The sequence below is a fragment of the Coregonus clupeaformis genome, chromosome 13, assembly GCF_020615455.1.
Source record: "Coregonus clupeaformis isolate EN_2021a chromosome 13, ASM2061545v1, whole genome shotgun sequence".
NCBI lineage: Eukaryota > Metazoa > Chordata > Actinopteri > Salmoniformes > Salmonidae > Coregonus > Coregonus clupeaformis.
Window position 1 is genome coordinate 46326948 of NC_059204.1, and position 21403 is coordinate 46348350.

Consider the following 21403-nt stretch of genomic DNA (forward strand, 5'->3'; position numbering starts at 1 on the left):
TTTCTCTAAAACAGGCTGTAGGCTAAATGTGCACCATCAAGTCAGAACAGTAGGCTAAGAGGAAAGGGACCAATTTATTAGGGCTACTAACAGTTTACTACACAACATACACTTAGTATTACTTTGTTGGCTACAGTATACATACAGTGCATTCGGAAAGTATTCAGACCCCTTGACTTTTTCCACATTTTGTTATGTTACAGCCTTATTTTAAATGGAATAAATTGTTTTCCCCCCCCATCAATCTACAAACAATACCCCATAATGACAAAGCAAAAACAGGCTTTTAGAATTTTATTTCAGTTTTTTACTTTTAATAAATGTACAAAAAAATTCTTAAAACCTGTTTTCGCTTTGTCATTATGGGTATTGTGTGTAGATTGATGAGGAAAAACATTTATTTAATCCATTTTAGAATAAGGCTGTAATGTAACAACAATTGGAAAAAGTGAAGGGGTCTGAATACTTTCCGAAGGCACTGTATCTCCCTGGCATATTACATAATTTATGCAGCAGCATACAATACTTTTTTGGACTCACCTTGATGTGCTGTGGTCACTTGAACAGGAAGGTGGCGCAACAGTCCTTCTTGTGGGCTCTAGAAAGAGGCCCGAAATCCCGACTTGGAATTCTGAGTTGGAGGACTGTTCAAAAGTATTTTTCGTATTTTCCCAGTCTGAGCTAGTTTTATCCGAGTTCCCAGTTGTCTTGAACTCACTGAAGTCTGAGATTTCCCAGTTCCGAGTTTCCATTTGTTTTGAATGTCATGCTGGATTGACAGCATGGTCAATGTATTCAAACTTTTCTGGCCCATGGCGTTACCCCCTTTTCCGTGATAACCAATTGGTAGTTACGATCTTGTCTCATCGCTGCAACTCCCCTATGGACTCGGTGAAGGTCGAGAGTCAAGCCGCACTGCTTCTTGACACACTGCTCGCTTTACCCGGAAGCCAGCCGTACCAATGTGTCGGAGGAAACACTGTCAAACTGACGACCGAAGTCAGCTTGCAGGCGCCCGGCCCACCACAAGGAGTCGCTAGAGCACGATGAGACAAGGACATCCCGGCCGGCCAAACCCTCCCCTAACCCGGATGACTCTGGGCCAATTGTGCGCCGCCTCATGGGTCTCCTGGTCACAGCCGGCTGTGACACAACCTGGGATCGAACCCGGGGCTGGAGTGGCGCCTTAGCACTCATTGTTGAATTTGCGATTTCCAACTTGTTGTGTAATGTTTATGTCCAATGGCCGATGAGCACCGATACGTTTTATCTATAATTTATCTTCATATGACAAGGATTGAAAAGGATTTGCCAGTAGATTGCCGACTTGATGCATGATGATGACTGCTTGTCTAGCTTGCTAGCTAAGATTTTGAAAGTGTGATGTTGACATGATCAGTCCAATCAAAGCTACAGTAGATATAACATGATTTGACGTCATTTTATCTGTAGCCAATGACCTTGAGCCTTCTTGGGTGGGCACTTCTAATGTAAGTCTATGACAGCACCCAAGGGGCTTGAATTTTCTGGCTCTACCCGTAGATTTTGCGGTGACGTAGTGTCCCAATGAGTGACAGAACACTGAGCCAATCACGGCACAACTAGAGAACATTACAAACCCCTACGCTCCGTATTTTCCGCTGGCTGTCCCACCACCACAGAAAGCACTGAGCTAGGCTGAAACACCTGCATTTTGGAGCTGCCTTACTCATGAAAGCAAAAAAGAGACCATGTTTGTATGCGGCTTTATTAACTCAATTATATTTCCTTTTTAACATTGTTTGCAAACTGATATGTGACACGTATTAATGCTAAAGTAACATGCAAAACAGGCACACAAAAAAGTAAAAAAAAAGTTTTTTAACTAAACAGGTGGGGCTCAAAACAGGTGGGGCTCAGCCCCAACTGCCCTGAATGACGCGTCGCCACTGTACGTCACCACAGTACAGGCTCACAAAACTACAACTGAAAACGTGTCTGTAATAGTAAGAGAAATCAACATCATGTTTTTGATGGATGGTTCTTCTTATGAGGTATTCCTGTTTTTTCTTTGGTTTGTTCGTCAGTCTTTCAATCTGAGCAGCCGTCAACAGCTTTGCTCCTTTCATCCTTACAGTCCTTCTTTCCTTGTCTTTTTTCTCCTGCTGAGGGAATCTACTCAACCTCAAGGGTAACTTCCATTCTGGGGATTCACGAAACACATGTCATAGACGACTACAGTGAATGACAGCATGTGAATTGAGGCAGTGAACTCTGGTCATGAAGTAATGCCATGATTACTATCACTCGATTTAGTCACAGGATCATCTGATTAATCTACAGTTTTTTTTTTACTTAATTGAAATACTACTGTGGGTGCCTTAATGCTAATTCTATCCAGGGAAAAGCCTGGCCTCTGTAAAGACCAGAGTTCAACAGCCCTACAATGAACAGACACTTCACATCAAAGGTAAGTCTACTGTCTGTACAGTATGGTCTATAAGTCTGTCAGATAGAAGCTCCCATTCACTCTTAGGGGTCTCTACTCTCAGGGGGCTCTGCAGATCATAAAGGAAACATGAGAACAACACAAACTCATGAGGCAATTAAAAAAATAAAACACTTAAGCTGAAGACTGTGTTGTATGCAACTAATACATATTTATACTCACACTTCTGCTCATGTAATAGGGTTCATTGTGGTAGAAGGGAAAAGAGTTCAACGGTTACATTAGCGGCATTGAATAGCAACTCTGAATGAGTAGAGAGAGACATTACACCCTCACCACATCAGCTTTGACAGAGTTTATTAGACATGGCAAATCCTATTATTCAGTAGGTAACACTATTAGTTTACCCTGGGGTTTGGGATGCATGAGGATCAGGGGGAGCTCCACCTGTACGTCACTGGCTGTGAGACCTCCCAACAAGCTGAATGGGGGTAAAGAACATAGCAGATTAGTATGTATTATTTTCCTCAAATTCAATAAAAAACATGACAACTTTTAAGCTAACCCTTACCCTCCTGAAGAGACCATCAAGTTGACCTTGATTTTGTAGGAGACCAAGATTCCCAACACTTCCTTATCCATACCGGCTCTAATCCTAATGGGGGAAAAGGAGAAGATGGTGAGAGAAGGACTCAGGTTGTTCCAGTCTAGATTTGAATGTGATAATAATGGAAGTGCTAGTCACATAGTGTTGGAGGCCAGGTTTGTGTCCTCATCCTTCAGTCTGCCGTCCAGCGCCAGACCGCGCTTCTCCTTGTTGTCGGCCAGTAGGGGGGTGATGGCAAGGGATTTATCGAATGTGCTATTGGCATCTATTGTCCTAAGAGAAGGTTGGAGATGTTAGTACTCAGAGCATCGGGAGAAGAGCACTCCATAGAAGATGAGGAGGAGAGGGACGTTGTCTGAGGGTGGGTTTCTGTCTACTCACCCAAAGTCTTGAGAAAGTATGGTTTTAGTGTATTTGTCTGCGGAGTAGAGCACCACGTCTGTAGTCTGCTCAACTGAAGGAAAGAGCCCGCTGTTACCAAATGAAGTATACTATTTTAGTTCTAACATTCATAGTCAGTGGTGATAGACTTACCTGTGATTGTAATTTTTTTCACTGTTTTGGCGGTTTCGTTTTTGACTTTGACGTTGACATTGATCGGATCTCCATGGTAGTAGATCTGACATCAATACAAGACAAAATTGTCTACATCCCCTTTTGATTATGTATTCCAATACAGTTGTTACTGTAGATGCGCTGTAGAAGCCAGTGAGGCCTTCTGTGTAACTCACCTCCTTTTCCAGAGAGGCCTCTAGGTGGATAGGCTTGTCAGACATCATGAAGCTCTTGCAGATGTCAGCCTTGGGCCCAGGAGCACCAGTCGCATCTGGGGCAAACTGGATCTTACGGACGATCATGCGGGCAGTGTCTCTACAAGGAAGGAGGGAAAAGTAGCAAAGAGAAGAAGGGAGGGAGAGAGGAAAAAAGAGGGTCAGAAAGAAACAATTGTTTTTACATGTAGAGAATTTCTTATGTGTGTAAATATTTCAATAAACAACACAAGGATTTGGATAGCCACTCACTTCTTATCAAGTTTCTCTTTCTCGGGGTCTGCCTCAGTTGCAATGTAAGTCTTGACTTCAAAGTCCACACCGCAAGCCTAGGTGTACACAAAAGGTCAATGTAAATATAATCAATCATGGAATTCAATCTATCTGGGGTAAAAACTGTTATCAAGGCAAGGGCCTACCTTTCCAGCATTCTCTGGTCCTGGCTGGAGTGTGACAGAGCAGGGAAGGTTTGTGGCAATGTCGAAAGTGAAAGCATGGCCCTGCTCTCCTGTCTTCTTGAGCAGGCAGACGTGCATGGGTGTGAGGGTGGGTTTGTGGCCAGCATCAGGGTACAACTGGATGTGCTTGACCCAGATGTCTTTCCTAAAAGACAGTCCAATGACATCCAGGTCCTCACGACCATAATGGAAGGCACAAGCCAGCTGCACAAACACTGGAGAGAACAGGATAAACATGAACCAGTGTGTAATCATTCCATAGAATTGCTAACATGAGCAACTTCTCTGTAAAATAAAGTGTACCTTTCCTGCCTGCGAGGTCTGCAGGATCAATTTCCACTACTCCCTCTGTAACAATGATGGGTAGAGATTTTAGAGATTTGCCCCTCCACACAAATATCTAAACTGGATACGATATGTAAGTGCAAAGTATAAAAGTAAGACTTACCGATAGGGTCCACATTCTGAACATGGTCGACATAGTTTCTCTTTCCAAGGTAAAGGGTAAGCTGAAGATAGGAAGAAAACATTGGTCACACAGAATGTAACTGGAGCTCTTTTACATTCATCACTAATAGGTGATGGTCTCCATTTCTATGGGGCAAGTATTATTAGAGAGACGGAAAAGGTTTTCACTTACTGTGCCATTCCTAGAGGTTTTCTTGTATAACCTGAGGAAAGATCAAAGAAAAACTAAACAGTCAAACTCAGCAGTATTCAAGATGTTTCACTGTAGTGGCACATTCTGAAAGGATAAAACACACAAGGTTCATTACAAGTAGTGAAAAATCTAAGGTTGATTGAAAGACAAATGATCAATCAACAGTTTATAAAACGTGTGAAGGTGTGTAATTGATAATGACACAACCTGATATAAACATATTATTTATAGTAAATGATGATAACTGACATGTTTTGTCCAAAATGTTTCCTAATCCTGAGTTTGTATATGTGTTTGTCGGGCCATACTGATGGCTGGGGCTATAAGTCATGGTCATATCTCGTCTTATAAGAGCAGATTGAGGAATTAACTCTTGAGCATTGTATTACCTAACCAACTGGATTTGACTTGGGTTGTAAGCCCCCCTGCATGAGTGACCATTCATCACATAGTGCTTGTGATATTCACAGATGCTCAAGTCAAAGCTGCAGCCTTAACTGCCCTAGCACCTTATGGCAACCAATGCTGTAAAAACCTATGGAAGAAACACTGCTCAATGGAGTTTTTCTCATGGGAGATGAAAAGTCTGATGTAAGCCTACTGCCACTGATAAATTGACAAATCCTTTGTGAATGGTAACACTTCATGTTATTAATATGCATGTGCTCAGTGTCGGATAGGACCCAAGTTATTTCCGGTGTGAGATTCCTGCTGTTATAGTCAGCAGTCCTCTGAGCTCTTAAAATGACGTTTTTGTTAGAGACCTTTCCTTATTCTGCTCCATTTAGAAGATACCAGCAAGGAAGGTTATAACATATAGGCCTACATGAAATAGATAGCTCTGTAAAATGGAGGAGTGTTGCTACCCCCTAATAGAAAAGGTTTGACTCACTTAGCCATTTTACAGCAACTTCAGGAATATTTCTGTGGAAGACAAAAACAAAATGTACAATGTGTGACTTTATAAAAATGGCACAATAAAAGGTGAATCTAGATCACAATCAGGCTTAACCCCTGATCCACCAACGAGATTAAAGAATGCTCCGTCAGTGTAGAGTGCCAGGGAACGGCGGAATGACTAATCTGGTGGAATGAGATTACGGCATCACTGTGAGTTACCCTGAGCCAAATCTTGGCTGGGGATTATGCACAGAGACCTTAACAATACCTCAAAGTACCTGGGCAGGAATTACACGGTAGCATATTCTTATGTCACACTATTCTTCTCACGGCTCAAAGTCAATCTAAAAGGAGGGTTTTCATCCTCAAGTTCCTGATAGATTCCACACATTGACCAAAGCCCCCCCCAAAAGCATTCACAAGGTCACAAGGTGTCTTATTTTCCTGAAAGATTTACAGCAGATAGATGAAGATAATAACACGAGATCATAACAGTATCAATACTCATAAAGATGAGTAAAAAGAAAAAGAAGATCAATCTAATTTTAGTTGAACTGAAGGATACATTTTAGACAGTGGCGGTCAGTGCCGTTTAAAATGAGGGAGGATTATTCTTTTTTTTATGAGCATGGCCTTATTTATATTACAGCATATTGGATGACTGTCATTCATATTCCATTCACCTAGCTCAATGCAACATCTGATTTTCCCTGTACCCATCATGAGGTTGCTACAACCTAGCCTATGAATGAAGGTTTACAACGTAGAGAATGTTGAATAATCAAGGTGACATTCAACACCGCCTTGCACACTCTTGCCTGCATCTAGCTGATCTAGAGAGTAATCATTAGTCCAACAGTTGCAAATGTGAATTTCTATTAGACGAATTCCGGTATTTTTATCCCCGTTTCGTTCCGTTTGCTTCCGTTTAAGAAACGTTTTTCAACAGAACCGGCGGAAAGAATACACCCCTGATCACACGCAAACACAGTTCACTTTCATAGCAGCCACATACAAACAGCTTGATCACTTTGCTCGTTGTATATATAATTCCTTCTTGCAACTATCTACGCGCTCTCCTCCTCTCACCTTTTCCCTTCGCTTGTGGACTTCAGTGCACAACACATCAGCTGTCTGTGACCAGGCGAAAAAAACTTTCCAAGCTAAACCTTCATATCATGACAGCTATAACTGCTACACACAGCCTACCTCATTGTCACGTCATAGTCAACATAGCTACTAGAACTAACGTGTTAGTAAACCCACTAGCTACAATCATACAGTACAGTGTACAGTCAGAAAGCAGTGTAGCAGTTACACTGGTGAGCCCCAGTGGCAATAAATTAATAAAACCAAAAGCTTACCTTGACTTGGAAGAGTTCCAGTGTTGGATAGCCATAGCCAGCTAGCTAACATAGCATCCCTCTCTGTTTCTGTTTGAGTAGGTTAAACTAGCTAGCTGCATTTTCTAGCTAAGTGAAAGTAAAACAAAATACAACCAAATATAGCTCTCTCTCTCTCTTGCTTCTCCTTAATTTTGGAAGATTTTCATTTTTTCAAAACTGTTCAACTATTGTCTTTCTCTCTCTTTGAGTCAACTACTCACCACATTGTATTCACTGCAGTGCTAGCTAGCTGTAGCTTATGCTTTCAGTACTAGATTCATTCTCTGATATTTTGATTGGGTGGACAACATGTCAGTTCATGCAGCAAGAGCTCTGATAGGTTGGGGGACTTCCTCTGAAAGTTGTCATAATTACTGTGTAAGTCTATGGAAGGGGTTGAGAACCATGAGCCTCCTAGGTTTTGTAGTGAAGTCAATGTACCCAGAGGAGGACAGAAGCTAGCTGTCCTCCAGCTACACCAAGGTGCTAACCTACAGAGTGCTGTTGAGGCTACTATAGACCTTCAATGCAAAACAGTGTGTTTTAATCAATTATTTGGTGACGTGAATATTTTATCTATGTTTCACTATTTTAATTTGTATTAAAATCATGATGGTCCTCCCCTTCCTCCTCTGAGGAGCATCCACTGGTTTTAGTCAACCAGTCACTACACACTTAGAAAAAAGGGTTCCAAAAGGGTTATTTGGCTGTCCCCATAGGAGAACCCTTTTTGGATCCAGGTAGAACCCTTTTTGGTTCCAGGTAGAACCCTGTGTAGAAAGGGTTCTACATGTAACCCAAAAGGGTTCTACCTGGAACCAATAGGGTTCTACTTGCAAACAAAAAGGCTTCTTCAAGGGGTTCTCCTATGGGGACAGCCCAAGAACCCTTTAAGGTTCTAGATAGCACCTTTTTTTCTAAGAGTGTACCCACTGGGCACAGACATCAATTAAAAGTCTATTCCATGTTGGTTCAACATAATTTCATTAAAATGACGTGGAAACAACGTTGATTCAACCAGTGTGCCCAGTGGGTATTATCATTTCTCGTGTTTGTATTTTGGTACTGTATCACTTTCTATACTCAAGAATGGTGCTGTCCATGGTCCTGATCTCAATACAATGCCGGTATTCAATCAATTGATGAGATCAGGACCATGGAGAGTGCCCTTCTCGAGTTGCATTAGGAGAGTGATGCAGAGACAGTGTACCATTTACAGGGAGTAGTTCACTATATTTCAGTAGTCTATATGAAGTTAAGACTGGACTTGATTGTCAGCAGTCAGCTGTCTTTATAAGAATATATATTTTCCACAATGGAATAGTAGCACATTTCTCCTACAAACGGCAGACACTGCCAGTAGGCTGCCAGAGATTGAACACACCTCCATTTCCAATTAGACATTATATCTATGTGTGTTGTAAATGTTATGCAATTACAGGCAGGATGCTATGCTGCTTTTCTAGTAAGTAATTCACCTAATACCTTTTACTATCCCCTACTAAATGTGGACGTATTAACAGGCTAGACACAAGTGTTTCCGAACATAACATTTGAGGCTCCTAGTTGTGGAGTGTGTAATATTAAATTAAGGGCAATAGTTCACTCTACCCATAAACACAGATGTCCCAATTTTAAAATGTAATTGGTTGGCTACATTTATAAATTAAAGCATTTACCAACTTTTTTTCAACTACATTACAGAGGTTTTGTCAGCATCAATTCTGGTTTGAAGCCAGTTGAAAACTGTGTAGGCATTGAAGTTTCAATCATTCAACCTACTTGCAGTTGTGAAGAAAAAAGGATTGCCGATGTCTTACCTTTTCCTAAAGTTATCAGCGCACCACTGATGTTCAAATTCCTTGCATGTGTTCTGTGGTCAGAGAGTGTAGTCTCTGACTGTTGACATCACTCTTTATATACGGACATCTCCCCCCTCCCTCGACCTGACTCTCTTGTTTTAGACGCTGTAGTCTGTCTCAATCCAATTATTCAATCAGCAAACATCTTCTTTCTTTTTTTTTACCACAAATGGTATAAAAATACCGACAGCCAACTGAAGTAAAACGTTCAATGCCTAGTAAAGTACCTCCAGTGACGGAGTCATGACACTGATCTATAGTAAATATGAACAACAGTGATGTTCCACAGCCTGTTGTTGGTGCTGTGGCTGATCCTGAAGGTCTAATCCTCACAGGGTATTACAATGTATAGGAAAGAGGCCTCCCTTGGTAATTGACAACAAAACTTTAACTCAGATTAACTCAGCTTTTTGCCTTTGAGTTTGCTTAACATGTCCTATATTAATTTGCGATTTTGGTGATGGCAATTATCTACAACCCCCGAGTCAGATGAACTCGTGAATACCATTTTTATGTCTCTTAGCATTTTTATGTCTTCAAGCGACAAAGTAAGTTGCTAACTAAAGTAAGCACAATTGCTAACTAGCGTTAGTGCAGTGACTGGAAGTCTATTGGAACATTCCTGTTCCTGTAGTCTTCCAGTCATTGCGCTAACGCTAGTTAGCATTGGCTTGCCAAACTACTTCTAATGTCCTTGATACTGGATGCAGATACATAAAAAAAAGTATCCACAAGTTCATCTGACTCTGGGGAAGTAGATAAAGGGCTTCATTGAACTATCCCTTTAATCCCATTTGGTATCGTGTGCCAATAATCAGGCTATAGCTATACCATCACTAAACCAAGAGATCATCTGCCACAGCCGATAGTGTTTATTAGTCTGGTTAACTAGATGTCCCAAGGTCTGAGACACAGGAAATTACCCATTGGACATTTGATTGAAATAATAAACTATTGCAATTATTGTAGCCATTCCTACATTTGTGGACTTCCACTTATAAGACTCTGACGCAAAGAGACAGGATTTGACTGGTATCTTGCCTAAATGTTGGTTCTATAGAGCATATCGGAACACTCATGCAGGTATACCTATTCTATGTGAAATAGTCTCCCTATGACCATCCTAAATCTAACCAATCTAATCTTCTTCTGGACCCTTCTGGCCTCTCACTCAGATTAACTCCCCAAACCCCTTTACACTAACACTAACCACGTTTCCATCCCACCATTTCATGTGGATTAATTACCTGACGCATGAAAAAAATCCCGACCGGGCTGATGGAAACATCAGACTATTTGTTAATTCGACATGAAATGGTGGGATGGAAACGTGGTTAGTGTTAGTGTAAAGGGGTTTGGGGAGTTAATCTGAGTGAGAGGCCAGAAGGGTCCAGAAGAAGATTAGATTGGTTCGACATGGTGGGCTCTTTTTGTGTCGGTTAAATTAATTAAGCGAGAAATGCAGCAAATATTGACATAATAACCATCATATCGAAGTAAATATAGAGTCACGCGATGATATGTTGTGTGGTCCTCCCACTATGTCTCGGGCATGCAGTTTATTAGGTTACAGATTAAATAAATAAATAATTAAATTAAATTAATTATATAATATATATATAATAATTAATTAATTAAATTAATTAAATAAATTATGATGAACTTCATAGGGTGGTGAAAGTGCAAGGTGATGAGCTTAATGCTCCTTTCCAATAAATATCGAGTGTTTTATTCTGGTGACATGATGATCGATGCTTGGGAAAATGTGCATATTGTTTATGCATATTTTATATTCGCATCAAAATCTGTTGCAAATTGTATGGAAACCTAGCTACTGGCCTTAAATAACTTCACTCAGACAGATGCAACCCTAACACTAATGCTAACCCTAACAAATGATGTACTAAGCCTCCAATACATCTCAAACATAGTGACATTATTCCTGATAATTTAGGATTCTTCAAATAAACACTTTTCAGAGCTGCCTTCCTTGATTAGTGTTACTGTTCTTAATGGTGTACCCACTACTACATTATCTGATTATCCTGTTTAGTTCGCTAGTGGCCTCACCTCTATTGTTTTCTGATTTCATGTGATGCTACACTACATGACCAAACGTATGTGGACACCTGCTTGTCTAATGTCTCATTCCGAAATCATGGGCATTGATATGGAGTTGGTCCTCCCTTTGCTGGTACAACAGCCTCCACTCTTCTGGGAAGGATTTCCACTAGATGTTGGAACAGTGCTGCGGGGACATTGCTACGGCCTCCATTCAGCCACAAGAGCATTAGTGAGGTCGGGCACTGATGTTGGGCGAGTAGGCCTGGCTCGCAGTCTGCGTTTCAATTAATCCCAAAGGCGTTCGATGGGGTTGAGGTCAGGGCTCTGTGCAAGCCAGTCAAGTTCTTCCATACCGATCTCGACAAACCAGTTCCTCGCTTTGTGCACGGGGGCATTGTCATGCTGAAACAGGAAAGGGCCTTCCTCAAACTGTTGCCACAAAGTTGGAAGCACAGATTAATCTAGAATGTCATTGTATGCTGTAGCGTTAAGATTTCCCTTCACTGGAACTAAGGGGCCTAGCCCGAACCAGATGGTGAAGTGTGATTCATCACTCCAGAGAACGCGTTTCCACTGCTCCAGAGTCCAATGGCTGCGAGCTTTACACCACTCCAGCCGACGCTTGGCATTGCGCATGGTGATCTTAGGCTTGTGTGCGGTTGCTCGGCCATGGAAACCCATTTCATGAAGCTCCCAACGAACAGTTATTGTGCTGACGTTGCTTCCAGAGGCACTTTGGAACTTGGTAGTGAGTGTTGCAACCGAAGACAGATGATTTTTACGCACTACGCACTTCAGCACTCGGCGGTCCCGTTCTGTGAGCTTGTGTGGCCTACCACTTTGCGGTTGACTGTTGTTGTTTTTTAAATTTAAATTTTTAAATGTTATTTTTTATTTAGGGGGTAGATCAGCTTTAATATTGCAGATAGATTGTAACTTCCATCAATGTAATTGTCTGCATCACTTCCAATCCCCCATATATTTTTTTTCTCTCGCAAATATATATATATATATATATATATATATATATATATATATATATATATACATACATACACATACATACATACATACATACATACATACATACATACATACATACATCATACATATACATTTCCTTAAAAAATGTATATTTCCATTTATTACTTTCCAACCCCACCACCCCTTCCCTAATTGGAGTAAACTAGTGAACAACAATGCTTAGGCCTCTACTTCCAGCTTATACATACTATATACCTTTTATGGACACAGTCAATTTTACAATAATTCTATTTTGTTTGTTTTTACTCCTGAACTTCCTCTACCCTCAACCTCTCTGATAATTTTCATGTCCATCCGATTTGCTTCTATATGCCATATCTTTCTAACTGTGCTCTTTCACAAAAGCTCTCAACCTATAACCTATATACTTACAGTGCCCTCCACAATTATTGGCACCCCTGTTTAAGATGTGGTCGAAGACTTCCAAAAATTCTCCTTTTTTTTTTAACAACATAGAACCCAAATGCAAAAAAAAGAGAAAAGTCCAACCTTTTATTTAAGTACATTACTTTGGTGTAAAAAAAAAAATCACACATTTAGAAAAAAAAAAACTTGAAATCATGTGTCCCACAATTATTGGCACCCCTGATGTTAGTACTTTGTACAACCCCCTTTTGCCAACAAGACAGCACTTAATCTCCTCCTATAACATTTCACAAGATTGTAGAACACAGAGAGAGGGATCTTTGACCATTCTTCTTTGCACAATCTTTCTAGATCATCCAGTGTCCTGGGTCCTCTCTTATGCACTCTCCTCTTTAGCTCGCCCCACAGGTTTTCGATTGGGTTGAGGTCTGGGGACTGAGATGGCCATGGGAGGACCTTGAGTTTGTGACTGCTGAACCATTTTTGTGTAGATTTTGCCACATGTTTTGGATCATTATCCTGCTGAAAGACCCAATGACGACCCATCTTCAGCTTTCTGGCAGAGGCCATCAGGTTTTTATTTAAAATGTCCTGGTAGTTCAAAGCGTTCATAATGCCATGCCACCTAACAAGGTTCCCAGGGCCTTTGGAAGAGAAACAGGCCCACAGCATCACAGATCCTCCACCATACTTCACGGTGGGCATGAGGTGCTTTTCGGCATACTCATCTTTTGTTTTACGCCAGACCCACTTAGAGTGTTTGTTGCCAAAAAGCTCAATCTTAGTCTCATCTGACCAAAGCACACGATCCCAGTTGAAGTCCCAGTGCCGCTTAGCAAACTCCAGACGTTTACGTTTGTGAGTGTTAGTGAGAAAAGGCTTTTTCCTTGCATGCCTCCCAAACAGCTTGTTGGCATGTAGAGAGCGTCTGATGGTTGTTTTGGAGACTTTGTGACCCCAAGATGCCACTCTTTGATGCAATTCTGTGACAGTGAGCTTAGGACTTTTTTTTACTTCTCTTACCATCCTCCTCACTGTGCGTTGTGGCAAGATAAACATGGGACCTCTTCCAGCCTTGTTTGTCACTGTTCCAGTTGTTTTAAACTTCTTAATGATTCCTCTGACTGTAGATACGGGCAAGTTAAGGCGAGTGGCTATTTTCTTGTAGCCATTGCCTGACTTATGAAGGTCGACACAAATCTGCCTTACTTGAATGGTGTGTTCTCTTGTCTTTGCCATGTTGACAAATGGGTAAAAGTTCCTAGATACCCTGACCAACTTTAGCAACTACAGAAAAATGTATTTAAAAAAAAATCTATTAAAAATTTCAGCGGAATTGTTAGGGGTGCCAATAATTGTGGGACACATGATTTCAAGTTTATTTTTTCTAAATGTGTGATTTTTTTTTTTACCACCAAAGTAATGTACTTAAATAAAAGGTTGGATTTTTCTCTTTTTTTGCATTTGGGTTCTATGTTGTTTAAAAAAAAAAGGAGCATTTTTGGAAGTCCTCGACCACATCTTAAACAGGGGTGCCAATAATAGTGGAGGGCACTGTATTATGGACACAGTATGCTTACATTATTAGTTATCTTGTTGTTATTAGTTGTTGTTAGTTGTTATTAGTCCCATCCTTCAACTCCATTCAACACCACCCATCTATCTCTTAACACTATCCATATTGGATTTCTATTTGCCATATATTTTTCAACTGTACTGTGGTGTTTTACAAAAGTTCTGAACCTTTCTATTCTCATTGTTTCTACAGATTGTAAATTGAAAGTAAACATTTTTGCTAAAAGTATTATTATATTATTGATCGATTGACTATGACTTTTCAGAACACCCAGTAATGCTATCTGCAGGGTTAGCTCCAGGTAAATATTGCAATCCTTTAGCCATTCCTGGACCTGTGTCCAAAAACAAGCTACAAATGGACAGAACCAAAACAAATGATCTAATGATTCTGTCTCTTCGCAGCAAAATCTGCAGAGCTGGGAAGATTGTATCCCCTATATAAATAACATTCTATTGGTAGCAAGAATTTGATATAATAATTTAAATTGAACAATTCTAAGTTTTGAATCCGGCGTCGTTTTGCGTATTAGTTCATAAACACTATGCCATGTACGTCAAAAATCTCTTCCCAACTATTTTGCAATCTATATGGGACGGCTGTCAATCCTTTGGTCCTTAAATGAAACTGGTATACTTTGTTATTTATCACAGTTTTCTTTAACGAATTATGTTCTTTAATGCAAGGCCGACAGACAAGTTCCTTACATTTTCCCCCTTCCACTTTCCTCTTACATTTTGCGGTAATGCTGGAATTATTTGGTTGTCATTTTGGGTAGAGCAGACATTTCCATATGTTTTTTTTAGCTGCATGTGCTACATAACTCCACCAGTCCTACCATGATATCATTTACGAAGATTATACCTTTTTTAAACATTTTGTCAAAAAAAAGTTTTTTATCAATTAGTATATTTGAGTTTAACCACAATATTTGTTGCATTATTTGTTCTGGAGTTTCTGGAGGACTGAAATTGCAACCAACTTTCTATGGCTTGTTTTAGAAATAGTGATATTTGGGAGATTATTTACTTTTCAAATAACTGAAAGTGTGAGGTTGTAATCTGAATAAAGGGGAAAGGGCCATTCTTGAACATTGGGTGAGACAATCTTACTAATTTGCTAGAGAACCAGTTCGGATTTAAGTAGACTTCGGATTACTTTTGTATGACTGAAGATTTTAGTGATAGGTCTAATTTTTACATTACATTACATTTACGTCATTTAGCAGACGCTCTTATCCAGAGCGACTTACACATTGGTGCATTCACCTTATAGCCAGTGGGATAACCACTTTACAATATGTTTTTTTTATTATTTCTTTCTTTGGGGTGGGGTAAGGGACGGTAGAATGGTTACTTTATCCTATCCCAGGTATTCCTTAAAGAGGTGGGGTTTCAAGTGTCTCCGGAAGGTGATGAGTGACTCCGCTGTCCTGGCGTCGTGAGGGAGCTTGTTCCACCATTGGGGTGCCAGAGCAGCGAACAGTTTTGACTGGGCTGAGCGGGAACTGTGCTTCCGCAGAGGTAGGGGGCCAGCAGGCCAGAGGTGGATGAACGCAATGCCCTCGTTTGGGTGTAGGGACTGATCAGAGCCTGAAGGTACGGAGGTGCCGTTCCCCTCACAGCTCCGTAGGCAAGCACCATGGTCTTGTAGCAGATGCGAGCTTCAACTGGAAGCCAGTGGAGTGTGCGGAGGAGCGGGGTGACGTGAGAGAACTTGGGAAGGTTGAACATCAGACGGGCTGCGGCATTCTGGATGAGTTGTAGGGGTTTAATGGCACAGGCAGGGAGCCCAGCCAACAGCGAGTTGCAGTAATCCAGACGGGAGATGACAAGTGCCTGGATTAGGACCTGTGCCGCTTCCTGTGTAAAGCAGGGTCGTACTCTCCGAATGTTGTAGAGCATTAACCTACAGGATCGGGTCACCGCCTTGATGTTAGCGGAGAACGACAGGGTGTTGTTCAGGGTCACGCCAAGGCTCTTCGCACTCTGGGAGGAGGACACAACGGAGTTGTCAACCGTGATGGCGAGATCATGGAACGGGCAGTCCTTCCCCGGGAGGAAGAGCAGCTCCGTCTTGCCGAGGTTCAGTTTGAGGTGGTGATCCGTCATCCACACTGATATGTCAGCCAGACATGCAGAGATGCGATTCGCCACTTGGTTATCAGAAGGGGGAAAGGAGAAGATTAGTTGTGTGTCGTCTGCGTAGCAATGATAGGAGAGGCCATGTGAGGATATGACAGAGCCAAGTGACTTGGTGTATAGTGAGAATAGGAGAGGGCCTAGAACTGAGCCCATATTCATTATATAAATAGGCCCGTTTAATTTTGTCTGGTTTGCCGTTCCAAATAAAATTGAATATTATTTTTCTCATATAATTAAAAAAAACTGTTCACTAGGCGTAGGCAAGTCCATAAGCAAATAGGTAAACTGGGATAATACTAAAGAGTTCATCAAGGTGATTTTTCCACAAATTGACAGGTATTTACCTTTCCATGGTAGCAAGATCTTATCTATTTTTGCTAATATTCTATTAAAATGTATTGGAGTGAGAACATTTATTTCATTTGGGATATGTATTCCGAGTATATCCACATTTTATTGGTAAACTACATGGTAATGTAACATTTTAATGTTTTAGTAATCCAACACGTAATATAATACATTTATCATAATTTGGTTGTAATCCAGAGAGGCTGTGGCTGACCGTTGTTGCTCCTAGATGTTTCCACGTCACAAAAACAGCACTTACAGTTGACCGGGGCAGCTCTAGCAGGGCAGAAATGTGACGAACTGACTTGGAAAGGTGGCATCCTATGACAGTGCCATGTCGAAAGTCACTGAGCTCTTCAGTAAGGCCATTCTACTGCCAATGATTGACTATGGAGATTCCATGGCTGTGTGCTCGATTTTATACACCTGTCAGCAACCGGTGTGGCTGAAATAGCCGAATCCACTAATTTGAAGGGGTGTCCACATACTTTTGTATATATTGTTTATACTGTATGACGTCCATCCCTGTAGTCGCAGGATGGGATACTACTAGAGTAAAGTTATTTGTAATTAAGGTAATCACCTTACTGTTAAGATCTGTCTTAGCTGTGGTGGAGTGAAAATATTGATACAGTGCCAAATGAGTTCAGATTTGGTGTGCCCTTCATTGAAATAACATCCAGCTATATACCATGTTTTACTCCCCAAACACTTCAAATAATATTCTCTCTCTCTCTCTCTCTCTCTCTCTCTCTCTCTCTCTCTCTCTCTCTCTCTCTCTCTCACAACACAACACAACACAACACAACACAACACAACACAAAGATTGGTTCATCGTTAATGAGCTCAAACTATAACAACTCCACTGGGCCAACATTTGACTTCTGGAAGTTTGTGAATTCCTTCTCATCTAACTTGGATTAGGGATCCAATGACATAACAGGGCGGCAGGTAGCTTAGTGGGTAAGAGCGTTGTGCCAGTAACCGAAAGGTCGCTGGTTCTAATCCCCGAGCCGACTAGGTGAAAAATCTGTCGATGTGCCCTTAAGCAAGGCACTTAACCCTAATTGCTCCTGTAAGTCGCTCTGGATAAGGGCATCTGCTAAATGACAAAAAATGTAAAATGTAAATAACCTCTCCAGCAGAACAACCAGAAATATGACTGCAGGAGTTCCTCTGCATCAGCATGACAACCAATGTGAAAGGCCACAAACTCACTTAGGTCTATGTACTCATACTTTTGGTAGTGCAACGATTGACTGCGTGTCGATCTGTAAGTCAATCTAGATAACTGAGATATAAAATGTAAAATAGAGATTAAGTCTTCTATTTTCAAACATACCCAAGGCCAAGATGATTTATGCCTTAGCCTGATACAGACCACATGATACAACACGAGTTTGGTATCAGCCAGGCTAAGAATGGCTAAAAAAGATGTACCAGATATTATATACTGCAGCCATTATTTCCAATTCTAAGTGTACAATTCTAAGTCGTTTCCTTAGTAAGTATCTATGTTTGAACAAAGGCTTTTGTGGGCACTGGGCAGCAGACACTGCCACATGCTCATTACATTTCCAAGCAATGGCAGAGAGTGCAGTGCCAGTCAATAGGGTGGCTCTCTGATGCCTTTCTGCCATGATTCCTCATAACCTACACTGTAAAGGGGTTTTCGTGAATTTGACAGTAACTTACAGGCAGCTCAGCGGCAAGTAAAATGATGTATTTCATATCACATTACACCTACTGTAATATAAATATGGTATCAAAGCAAGTACTGTGTAATGACACACAGTACAATACTGTAAAATTGACTGTATTATGCTGTAAAAAAGGAAATGCTACCATAATCGGAATGAGTGAAATTTATTGAGGGCAGGGGTTTGTATTTCACAATATTTTACTGTAATTACAAGGGTGCAAGCAGGTTGGCTGCTTATTACAGCATATTAATTAATATTTTGTTTTTTTATATCACTTGCACTTTTAGAGGCCTTAACAAAGGCTTCCCAACTGGCAGCAACTACAGGTCAAAACAGACAAAAAGGACTCAACCATTAAAGGTTTAAGACTTGCTGCCACTCCAATCTGTCCCCTATACATTTTAAATTGATTGGTCACTATAACCACATAGAAGTTAAATTGGTACAGTATTAATATAGCCTCTTACAAGGCATGCCTCAAAATATAAAAGGTTTTTGGCACTCCAAAGATACGGTACGGCAATTCTGTGGGGTGGAATTACAGTACCATTCGAAATACAGCAATTCCTTCCCCGCCCACAACAGTTTCCCACAATGTACCATCATTTACTGCAGTAAAATGTTTCAGAGTATTTTACTGTTGATAATACCCCAAATTACTGTATATATATTACGGTTTTCCATATCAGTCTATGCCTCATAATCTCTCAAAGGCGATCAATCCCCTGTGCGTTTGACTGGGAGTCCTCTAGTACACAACTCTGACACACAACACAATCCGATAACAAACTAATTCTGACTCCTGGGACGCAAATAGTACTTTCTGCCTCAAATCTAAGACGCGCATCAGGAAGCTTTGAGGGGTCTCCTTGCTATGCTGTGCTTCTGAAGCTAGCTGTTTGTAAAGCTCTGTTGCACTCTTCTCTTGGAAGTGGGAACGCAGGATGCATCTAAGTGTGGGAAGAGTTAGCTGGGGTTTACCTTCCAAGTAGCTGCGTAGCTGTGAGCCTGGAGAAATAGCCCTGATTACTGCGTCTACTATTTCTACCTCAGGATAGCCTCTGTTAAGTCCATTCTCAATCTGATGGGCAAGGCTGGAAAAAGTCAGTTTATCTTTCTGGCCCGGTTCACCTATCTGACCAGAAATTTTTAACTCTTTGCGCCAGTATGAGCCGGGCTGTGCACTGGGTGAGAGCTGCATGCTCCTCTGAAGATGGGCAGGGGGTTGGGGCTGGCGCAGAGAATCACTGGCTTTGTCTGCAGTACTCTGCTCAGTTCCCACCCCTTGTTGTGGGGTTACAGTTCTCAGTCCCTCTATTCTGTGTTGTGTTCTGGCTGTTTCAATATCATGGTCAGTTTGCCCTGTCTTGCTATCTATGCCACTGATCATCTCCGTCATTTTGTCTTTAAGTAACAATAATTCCGACATGCCGCCATCTTCTAACTCTGCAACTTCCTCTCTTTCAAGGAACATCATAATGTGAGTCATCATTGATATGCGGGATTTGTCTTGAATAACTCTTCTCTGTTCGCCTGATATGTCAAGGAAATCACATACGTCTAGTAACTTGTCTTTAGTCAGGGTTTGCAATTCTCCTACTACCTCTTCCTGTAGTTCTTCCAAGGCGGTTGTCATGTTGACAGGACAGGAGGAACCTTTACTGTGCAGGAGTTGACTCTGAATTAGATGGTCCTTACTGTCTCTGATGGTCTCTCAACGGCCTCAGTTGACACGTACTTAACCACCAACTTCCAGCTCCCCTCGAACAGCAACACTTTCCTCACTGCAGCCTGCCTGGGTTGTTATGTAGGGATTTAGCTGGCTCGGAATTCAGCGACCAGGATGTGGAAGCCGGACATCTGAGCAGCAATCTCAGCGGAGCCTCCAAAATGTTACGCCCCTGAAAAAGGGGAGAAATAATCACGAAAGTGACGCAGTTATGTTTCCTCACTGAAAACTTTAGTGTAATCTTTTTACAAAAATACCACATTTTACAGAACAACAGATCTACAGGAACCAGAGTTTTGTAGGGTACAAAGCTTATTCAAGTCACAACAGCATAAACTGTAATTCACTAAAACATATACAAATGTTTCAATATAACTGTCAAACACAAAGTAGCTTTAGTTCAGTAACCCATAACTACATTTATCAACCATGTCAACAAAATATTCGAAACACATTATACAAATAACCCCAAATATATTATTAACAGCGCACATGTTCATTCACAATTAGCATAAAATGGCAGCTACTCTCAGTACGAAGCTATTTCGCTGCAACCAAGCAGGTTTCACTCACACCTAATAACTCTCTTCAACTTAACTCTAACTTACTCAAGATGTTACTAACACATACCTTAAACTCTCTTGACATGTTAGCAAGTTATTACATTCAAATTAACTCGTTTTATGTCAATAACGTACCTGAAAAAGGGGAGAAATAATCACGAAAGTGACGCAGTTATATTTCCTCACTGAAAACTTTAGTGTAATGAGAAAAAGACCACGATTTCCCCAGAAAGTTGGGTGGAGACCAGAGCAATCGATCTCAGGCTCATAGATTAAGAGCATTTAGTAGATCACAGATTAACACTTTTACCCTTAAATTAGGCACCACAAAGTAAAGTAGTCAATATAACGTTTACACATTCCTCTTACAATATTTACCCTTTTACACTTGACGGATTTTAACACATTTATGAATTTTATCAATCTCTATGAACTAGTACTGGATGCATGATCTTTTTAACCTTAGATATTTTAAGATCCTTACATACCATGAACTTACTAATACTTTTTAGTGTATAACAGGCTATGAATATGTCCTTTAACCTGTCACATTAGTAGCTGGCTACCACCCGATACTCTACCCTGCACCTTACAGACTGCTGCCCTATGTACTCAATACCCACTTCATATGTATATGCTGTATTCTAGTCAAGGCTCATCCTACAGTGCGTTCGGAAAGTATTCAGACCCCTTGACCTTTTCCACATTTTGTTATGTTACAGCCTTATTCTAAATGGGTTAAATAGATTTTTCCCCCCATCATCAATCTACACACAATACCCCATAATGACAAAG

At 40.9% G+C, this 21403-nt stretch overlaps 1 protein-coding gene across 4 annotated transcripts; it reads right to left on the reverse strand.

Moving 5' to 3' along the window:
- Positions 1 to 1831: 1831 nt before the first annotated feature.
- Positions 1832 to 20084, reverse strand: LOC121579620 (arrestin-C-like). Of its 4 annotated transcripts, none has more exons than XM_041894365.1 (15): positions 20055 to 20084; positions 5817 to 5848; positions 4904 to 4934; positions 4712 to 4772; positions 4567 to 4611; positions 4225 to 4478; positions 4058 to 4134; positions 3767 to 3905; positions 3570 to 3654; positions 3417 to 3489; positions 3174 to 3308; positions 3000 to 3083; positions 2836 to 2909; positions 2651 to 2654; positions 1832 to 2182 (listed from the first exon to the last, which is right to left on the reverse strand). In XM_041894365.1, exons 2-15 carry the CDS (start codon positions 5822 to 5824, stop codon positions 2155 to 2157), a joined length of 1098 nt encoding a protein of 365 aa, XP_041750299.1. In that variant the 5' UTR covers positions 5825 to 5848; positions 20055 to 20084; the 3' UTR covers positions 1832 to 2154. The 4 variants fall into 4 exon arrangements, with proteins under 4 accessions (XP_041750299.1, XP_041750300.1, XP_041750298.1 ...); XM_041894366.1 differs by lacking the exon at positions 20055 to 20084 and adding an exon at positions 20015 to 20054; XM_041894364.1 differs by lacking the exon at positions 20055 to 20084 and adding an exon at positions 9030 to 9331.
- Positions 20085 to 21403: the final 1319 nt, after the last annotated feature.

Coding starts and splice junctions, on each gene's coding strand:
- LOC121579620 (XM_041894365.1), bottom strand. Junction 3,906..4,057: donor AAAGAGAAACTTGATAAGAA/GTGAGTGGCTAT, acceptor CCTTCCTTGTAG/AGACACTGCCCGCATGATCG. Junction 3,490..3,569: donor GAAAAAAATTACAATCACAG/GTAAGTCTATCA, acceptor TCTTTCCTTCAG/TTGAGCAGACTACAGACGTG.